Here is a 9,039-nt window from a genome sequence, read left to right on the forward strand (position 1 = left end):
ACATGGAAATTCCTCTTCTGTTCAAGGGAACTTTTCCCAATCCCAGGGGCTCCTTAGGGAAGGTGGCAGGAACAGGAGAGCAGAGGGAGTGTGTGGCTGGGAAACTATTTCTCCTTCCTGCATGCATTCTGCCCAGATAGCAGATCCCCACACACACATGAGAGGCCCGGACCCTCTTCCCTCAGGGACTGGGTCTGACTCAGCACATGGGTGGGCCTCAAGCAATGACACAATCAGTACTTTGGATTTGGACAGGTGAAGATTTGTATGGTTTCTTTGGGTGACCTGGCAGAGCCAAAAGGATTCAGGTCATAAGCCAGGGGCTGTAAGTGAAGGTGTCTCACACCAGAGAAAGCCACTGGTCAACACAGGGAAATAAAACTGGCAAAACCACAGGAGACAAATAGTAAAGACAAGCAGATGTGCCCACCGCACATTCATACACCTGAACAGACCAGAGAGTCTGGTGACATCTCACACAGGACACTGGATCAGTGGCCATATCCAGCCTCTCTGTGTCCTAAAGAGAAGGTGCCTTGGCCATATTAGCTGAGAGGTGACAGACCAGGTGACTTTCTAATTTGTTTCCTTTGGGAGTGGGGGGGGGGTCAGACCCCTCTGAAGCATTAGGCAGGGGCTGATCAAAGGGACCTGGAACATCTCAGGTCTCACATCCCCTGTTAGTTCTTTGACCACTACACTCTTCCCTGCTCTGAGTGTCTCTGGATATTTCTGAGGGACTTCCAGGACTGTGGTGCGGTGTCCACCAGAGAAGACTGCTTGGACTCGGATTTAAGCCAATAGAAAGTCTTTATTAGCTCACCAGCAACTGCACCGGTGTTCAGAATGCCAGTGTAGCCCCGTGCTTTTCTCACGGTGAGTTATGAAGAAGAAGAACCATACCCTGGGTTGACACACTTCAGTTAACAAGAACACTTAGCCAGGCATGGAAATACAGAAGGCAGAAAGCAAGGTTAGGACATTTAGATACTTTCCAGAACTATGGATTTTGATGGACTAGGTCTTTGTTTTTCTTTTGGCTGGTGGTGCTGTCTATGTGCTGAGTTCTATAGCCTGAATGCACATCCATCATGGAGTCAGTTGTGTTAAGGTCTGAGGGCCTTCTAGGTTCTGGGAGCCTGTTACACTGAATGGATATGAAACTTAGTGGTTCCAGGTGCTAAGCAGGAGTTTCTGGAAGGAGAACCTGTGAAAGCAGGTGTTCAGAGGCTGTGCACGCCATCCTCTGTAGCACCATGGTCAGCATCAACAGGAACCAGGAGGCCGGGTGCTGCTGAGGCTGCAGTGGAGGGAGGGAGGGACATGACCATAGCCCAGGAGGCCCAGGAAGGGATCTGTGGAGCGTCCCCCAGTCTTTGTATGCAGGAATTTTCCATCCAGCCCACATAGGACAGCCCCTCCATTTGAAATGTGCTCAGCTGAGAAGAAACAAGAATTGCAGGCCTAAGGTCACTCCTTGGAGTGGGTCAGCAGGGAGCGTGGGATGAGTATTGAGTAGGATTGAGCAAGCAGCAGGTTTAGTGTGTTGTTTTGGTTTCCAGTTCCTTGAAAAGTGGTGCTTTCTCTGTCTTTTTTTTTTTTTTTTTTTTTTTTCTTGGTTTGGGAATTTAGGAATTTTTGGAAGTGGGGTTTTCTCTTTCATTTCCTGGTTTGAGTATATTAAGCAGGAGACAGCATTTGCTTAGGACTTGGATGCACAACTGGCCACTGCATCCACCCAGCTGAGGACTGCTGGGTCCCATCTAAACCGAGCATGTTGAGGATTGCTGGTAAGTTGGGGGAAGGCCTAACCTCTCCCACCTACATACCCCCACAGGCACTCTGAAAGTGGACAGTGGACTTGTTTTGTTGATAAGATTGACGAGGCCAGGCATCTGCCTTGGCTCAGAGGCACAACAGCAGTAACGCTGACCTTGCAGCCAATTTGGAGTCAAGCTATTCTTGCATTTTCATCTGCCCTGAAGACAAGACAGGATGATAAATTCCTCAGATGAGACCCTGGAACTTATGGGGGTTCAACCTGTGTCGAGTTATCAGTTACACGGGCAGAGGGCGGTCCTGAGAGTCACCATTATCTTCAGCTGTGGCCATAACAACGAGTCCATTACTCTCACTTTAATCAGATCCCAGGAGGAGCTGGTGCCTTCCCCCGACTCGGCCTTCATCTGATCTCAGTACAGTTTCTGTTCCTCATTCCATAAAGTCTCCCCTTCCACAAAGACTACTGAGGGCTGGAAGAATGAAGGAGTGAACGCCTCACACTCTGCCTGTGACTAGATGTTAATGCCCTTTAGCCCAGTCATCTACTTCCACAAATATCACAAGGAAATAGTCTCAAATGCAGGCACCAGCAGGCAGTGAGGATGTTCCTTGCATTATGATTTACATAAGGATTAGGAACATCATAAGGTCCAGTAGTCAGGGAGAAGAGCAGGGGTCAGAGGCAGCACACAGCAGGGCTGGGGCCAGGCAGGACTCCAGGGCCTGATGGGACCAGGATATCACAGGAGCAAGGAGGCTGTGCTCCCTGGGAAGCTACAAAGGACCCCAGTGAATTTGCTAAGATGAGGACCTGGGACTCGGCACAGGGCAGTGCTGTGCACACTGAGAACCATCTATAGCACACACATACCACAGTGCACACATGCAATATAGACAGGAGCGGATGCGGGTGCATTGCTAAGACAGTGGAGCTTATCATCTGAGAGCGAGATGTGGATTAGAATGCCCCGGGTTCAAACCCTCCCTCTATCAACACTGAAAACACACATTAGGTAAACATGTGCCTGTCCCTCCTCCTTGACATGTGTCACAAGAGGCCAAACCTAATAGAGCACGTGCAGTGGCTTCATTGTATATGAGTAAGGAGCACAGAGCATCCTGGAGAGTAAGTGTAGAGGCTTGAACAGGAGTGGCCACCATAGGCTAACACCTCTGATGCTTGGTCATTAGGGTGTGGGGCTACGTGAGAGGGATCGGGAAGGGTGGTGGAAATAGAAGAAGTGTGTCACTAGATGTGAGCTTCGAGGTTTCAAAAACTCAACATAGGCCAGTGTCTCTCTCTCCCTGCTGCCTGTGGGTCTGGAGGCAGAACTCTCAACTTCCCCAGCACCATGTCTGCCTCCATGTGCCATGTTACCCACCATGATGACAAACTGAGGAAAACTCGGAAACTGTAAGCAAACCTCAATTAAATGATTCCTTTATAAGACTTGCCTTGGCTATGGTGTCTCTTCACAACAGTAACAGTGACTATGACAGTAAGTATACGAAATAACCATTAATACAAATGTGGTTCTCATGCCTAAGTAGCTACCAGAACATTCTTCTCCATCTCTCTTTCTGTGTGCAGAGTCTGTTATTTCTCCACAGCTGTGTCCTCATCTGACTCCTTCTCAGTGTCCCAAAAAAACAGGTGTCCTCCTCCTTGTCTAGGGAGAGGGCAGCAGGCTGGAGCACAGACCAACTTTGTTAGTGAGCAGTGACAGACCCAGGGAAACAGGAAAACATTGGGTCAAGTTATTTTGATCCTTGGCAGCCACCATTGAGAGAACTGTGGGACCCAGATCCCTGGTCACTACAGCTGTCCTCATTGCATCCCATAGGTTATTTTTTCCTCCTGTAGCCTGGACACCTGGAGAGCTGCAAGGAACACCTGTCTCTGACTGACCTCAAGCCCCAGCAGCTGTCATGGACCCCGCAGGTAATGAGTCTTGTTCTGACCTCCTCCTCATGGCCTGTGACTGCCAGAGTCTCCATGCTGACAGCCTGCTGAGGAGTCAAAGATACAGAAGGAAAGTGCCAAGGGGAGCACAGAGGTGCCCAGGCCTGGGTCAGAGTGCCCCCATTTCCTCACTTTGTCTTGGGTGAATTCTCAGGAGTTACCTCCTCAGTACCCAGCCTGAAAAGTGGATCCAGGAGGGAGGGAGGGACAAAAGGAAGAAGGAAGAGAGAGATGGAGTGCAGAGGGAGGGAGGGAGTTTTTCCCTGTTTCTATAAGGGCTCTAACACCATGGGTTAGGGACCTCATTCATGCCTTCACTTACTTTTAATTACTTTATGTCCTTAAAGCTCCATCTCCAAATACAGTCACCAGGATCAGGGCTTTTCCAAATGAGTGTGGGACACAATTCAGCCCCACCACAGTGACACCATTAAAACAGCTCATGGGGCAGGTCCTCAGAAACACCTTTACCAGGTTTACTGGGATGCCATTCCAGCTCTTGTTGTTGTTGTTGATGTTGATTTTGTTTTGTTTTGTTGAGACAGGGTTTCTCTGTGTAGCCTTGGCTGTCCTGGACTCTCTTTGTAGACCAGCCTGGACTCGAACTCACAGGGATTGACCTGCCTCTGCCTCTGAGTGCTGGCGTTAAAGGCACGCGCCACCACCACCCAGCGCCATTCCAGCTTTTATGCAGTGTCCTCTAACTCTTCTTTTTCCTTCTCATCTAGAGAGAAAAGGCTTTGTTGAGACTGTGGCTGACTACCTCCTAGACACGTGGAGCACAGAGGACCTGCAGCTCCTGCTGGCAGAGGAGGGAGCCTGGAAACAATTTGTGGCAGCAGCTGATATGTCTAGGTCACCTCCCTGGGGGACGCTAGCAATGCAAGAGCCCAGGCCTGCTTGGCTTTTTCTGGGCAGGAATACTCTCCCTGGCAGAGGACATAGTTAGGGTTCAGGGTGTCCCTTCTCAGCAACTATTTCTTCCAAGCTATTTCCTATCAGAGAACAGAATCTGATTGGGGAGAGATGGCAGCAGCCACAGGGGACAAGATTGCTCCTGCCATTGCCAGTGCGTGTGAAAAAAGTAAAACGATGCATAGAGAGGGCTCAGCATATGAACCGCACACAGTAGGCAGCCAGCACATAGTAGGTATTCATCCAGAGTCAGTTTTTTAACATCGTTTTGTGTGTGTGTGTGTGTGTGTGTGTGTGTGTGTGTGTGTGTGTAGTTTTTACACATGGGTGAGTGATTTGACAAGCTGTCTCCCTCACTCAGTTGGTTTCTCCTGTTACAGAGAAGAGGAAGTTTGCTTGCGTGAAGCTCTTGGTGAGATCATTGCGGATACTGATGTGGAAGATGAAGACGAGCTCCACCATGACCAGCAGGACAAGACAGAGAGGTACTCAGCCACGGAGTCAAAGACGCCTTTCTCTGTAGTTGGGAAGGAAAAGGAACAGGGTTTGAGGAGCATGCATAAGAGTTTGCATGGATCAGTGACAAGCTGGCTAAATGTGTTTCTGAGCACCTGCCCCAAGTGGGGTTTTATGGTGTCACTGAGGTGGCGACTGAGTTGTGTCCTACACTCACTCATAAAAGCCCTATGCCCTGTGGCTGTGTGGGAGATAGAGCAGTAACAGCAGAGAGTGGGGCACTGTGAGGCCCCTCATGGGATTCCTGCTGAGGGAAGCAAAGGCCTAACACACCACAGGCTGGATGTGGGGACCTAATGGAGAAGCAAGCACCAAAGGTAGGATGGTCTCACAACCTGACGTAGAGATCTTGCCAAACCTGGGCAGGCAGACAATCTGCACAGGGAAGACATGGAAAGCCAGGGAAATTCATAGTGGGGGGGCAGTTTAGAAAACTCAACTAAGTTTTTGCAATGAAAAAAAAAAAGATGTTGTCAACCTAAGTGTCAGTGTTCAGAGGTGTCATGAGTCTTGGCCCAATACACCATCCCTGGGAGTGGCCTGGGGTCTCTTCTGTCCTGGAATGCCATGCCTTTAGTGTCTCATTCATCTGGGCATCAGAAATGATAGCCACTTACTGTCTTTTTCAGGTTTAGACTCTTTTACAGGAAGTGCTTAGGGACCTCCATGATATGAGTTCTCAGTTTTGCCTGCTATGAAACTCTTGCAGAAGCACAGTGAGATGCTTTGGGGATGAGCCCTCATGTGAACAGGGAATCCACTGTGTTTATCTTCACTCACAGCTGGAAGGGACCATTCGGTTCTGTGTTGAGTGGATGGATCTCAGCTGTGAGGGCCCCACCGGGCCAGGGGCACACCGCACTGCAGTACAAAAAGACCTCCTGCTGCTAAGAATGTCCTATATAGTGTTTCTCTCTTAAGGAGGAACAATTTTCATACCATGTCAGCCCAAGGTCTCCAAGCAGACATGGACACTCTTGAAAGGAAGACACTGTAGGGTGGACAGGACATGTCCCAACAGCAGAGGCTATGCTTGTGGGGAGTGATCTCTTCAGCAAAACTAACATTTCCTAAATAGAGGAGTTAGGATTCTCTCTGACCTCACTTCTCTGTCTTTGTTTAGAGCTCCTAGGGAGAAGTATTTTAGTACTGATGACACTGAACTTGAGTGAAGGCTTCTTTATTACATGTGCAGCAATGAAAGTGTGTGCTGGAGGACCAGACAGGTGCCTCTGTGGTGAAGAGCACAGACTGCTCTTAATTGGCTGAAGTCCAGTTTCCAGCATCCTCATGGTTGCTGACGACTGTCTATAACTCCAGTTCTAGGGGTCTGATGTCTGCCTCTGCCATCTACTGGCACCAGGAGAGCACATGGCACACACACACATGCAGGAAAAGCTCTCTTACACATAAAAGAAAATTAAAAGGACATATGGATGGTTGTGTATTCTTTGTGTCCTTAACAGTAAAGGATACTGTGGTGTGTCAAGCCTGCTCATGAGGGTGAGAAGGAGTGTATTCTGCGATAACACTGTCCCCCACTTCACAGAAAATGCTCTGTGGTTTCCACAGGACAGATCTTACTTTACAAGCTGTCTTCCTCACTCAGTTGGCCTCTCCTGTTACAGGCAAGAGGAGGACGCCTTGAGTGAAGCTCTCGGTGAGGACACTGACATAGAAGATGAAGACGAGCTCCAAAACGCCCTGTGGCACAGGGAACAGTTTTTGCATGCTTATCCTCAGGTGAAACTGGAGCTGGAGGAGCGTATCGGGAAGCTCCATGCGCTGGCAGACAAGGTGGACAAGGTGCACAGGGACTGCACCATCTCACAGGTGGTGGCCAGCTCCACCAGTGCTGTGTCCGGAGTCCTGACTATCCTTGGTCTGGCTCTGGCACCTGTGACAGCAGGAGTCAGTCTGGCGCTTTCAGCCACTGGCTTGGGGTTAGGAACAGCAGCAGCTGTGACTAGTGTTACCACCGCCATTGCAGAAAAGGTAAACACGGCATCAGCTGAAGCCAAAGCCAGCAAGTTGGTACCAACCTATAAAGACACAATGAAAGGCATTAAAGAAGTGATTGATCAGAGCACCCGTAGGGTTCTTTCTGCATCTACAAATTCCATCCCCAACGTAAGAGTCATCATGCAGAACATTGATGCCATCCAGCTGACCAAAGCCAGCCCTTCCCTAGTAAGAAATGCCAAGAGTCTCATGACCACAGGGAAGATATCAGCCCGAAGCACTAGACAGGTGCAGAAAGCCTTTGGGGGCACCGCTCTGGCCATGAGCAAAGGAGCCCGGATCCTGGGTGCAGCCACCACAGGTATCTTCCTCCTACTGGATGTGGTCAGCATTGTGGAAGACTCAAAGCATTTGCATGAGGGCGCAAAGTCAGAATCTGCTGCAGAGTTGAGGCAGCAGGCTCAGGACCTGGAGGAGAAGTTGCAGGAGCTCATCCAGGTCCATGACAGCCTGACTCAGTGATCTCTTCCTCTTCAGTGCAGCTCGGAGGACAGGGGAGGAGGATGTGCTGGACAGAGCCATAGGAGCCCCTGACAGTACCCCTTTATCGCAGTGCCCGCTAAAGAGAGAAGCCACATTGAGAGACAGGAAGCCAGAAACAGATGGGACACTCTCATGACCTCCCACCAGACTCCAGCTCTTAGATACAACAACCTCCCAGCATCCCAACTATGAACCAAGCTCACTGACCAAGCCACAGCATGGCTGCTCCTGAGTCAAGCCCATCACACTACGCCGAGCTGAGGCCCACCATCCTCACTGTCCACCGAGCTGCTGGCCTTCCCACTGCTTAGAGACTTTCTCCTCCATACTAGTTCTGCCTAATTGTGTTTTTCTGACTATTTCTAAACCTTACAATCAGACTGTGGTTGTGAACATCATTTCCTGTTCTTGGTTTTGGGTCACGTGGGTGCTTTGGTGCAATTCTCAGAGAGTATAAAGGGAGGATGCTGGGAACACCAACTGTCCAGTCATCACAAGTTCTTGGTCCTACGTGACAGCCGTGGGTGCTAATGGAAGGAGAAGTGACAGCATATGGCTGGTGAGTTGTTGAGGCCAAGAATTCTGGGTGCACTGCTTGACAAAGTTCCAGTGCCTGATGACTGAGCGCCTCTGCCATACACCCTGAGGGCACTGCTTGACAAAGTTCCAGTGCCCAAACAACCAGGTGTCCTTACGACCTGCTTGACAAAGTCCACCAGTACCTGGATGCCCTGGATTGATCCTTTACTGTAGAAATTCCTGTTAGAGGCTTCTCTCCAAAGGCTAGAATTGAAAATTAGTAAAAGCTGATACTAATAAAAACTAATAAAGTCATTGTTGATTCCCTGGGAAAATACAGCTATGCAGAAAATTGAGTCTGTTATAAAACTTGTTCAGATTCATTATTAGATTATTAATAACTGATTTTGGTAAATGGTTTAGTGGATTTTAGAAGAATTAATGAACAAAAATTTTAGGGAAACTTTGAACACTGACAAATTATAACTAAAATCACTAGGTCTTTATGCTCAGTTTAAAAAACAAGGAACTAGTTCAGAAAGAGAAGAGATCCTGAGCATGTCATTATCAACAGACCCAGGTGCCTACCTAGAAGCAAAAGAAAACAGTTTTCAAATTCTAATGATCCTTCCCGGGGTTATAATAAAGATAGAAATTACATTGAAGTAAAAAGTTCATGACGAGGTTAAGGGAAGACATTGGAAACAGTCCTAAAGTCCTAATAGTCTTCTATTCTTTACAAAACTACAGTAAAGATAGAGATTGTATTTATATAGACGTTCAAGACAAAGTCGCAGAGACAGGCATGTTGTCTCAGTGAATGGCCTGCCCTTCTGAGT

The 9,039-nt window shown here is 48.7% G+C and overlaps 1 protein-coding gene across 1 annotated transcript; it reads left to right on the forward strand.

The window, feature by feature from the left end:
• The first annotated feature begins 1,669 nt into the window (after positions 1-1,669).
• On the forward strand, positions 1,670-7,734 carry LOC127201358 (apolipoprotein L3-like). The gene is made up of 5 exons (XM_051159899.1): positions 1,670-1,790; positions 3,627-3,724; positions 4,474-4,600; positions 5,041-5,145; positions 6,805-7,734. Exons 2-5 carry the CDS (start codon positions 3,712-3,714, stop codon positions 7,658-7,660), a joined length of 1,101 nt encoding a protein of 366 aa, XP_051015856.1. The 5' UTR covers positions 1,670-1,790; positions 3,627-3,711; the 3' UTR covers positions 7,661-7,734.
• The last annotated feature ends 1,305 nt before the right edge of the window (positions 7,735-9,039 follow it).

The sequence above is a fragment of the Acomys russatus genome, chromosome 17 (genome assembly GCF_903995435.1).
Source record: "Acomys russatus chromosome 17, mAcoRus1.1, whole genome shotgun sequence".
Classification (NCBI taxonomy): domain Eukaryota; kingdom Metazoa; phylum Chordata; class Mammalia; order Rodentia; family Muridae; genus Acomys; species Acomys russatus.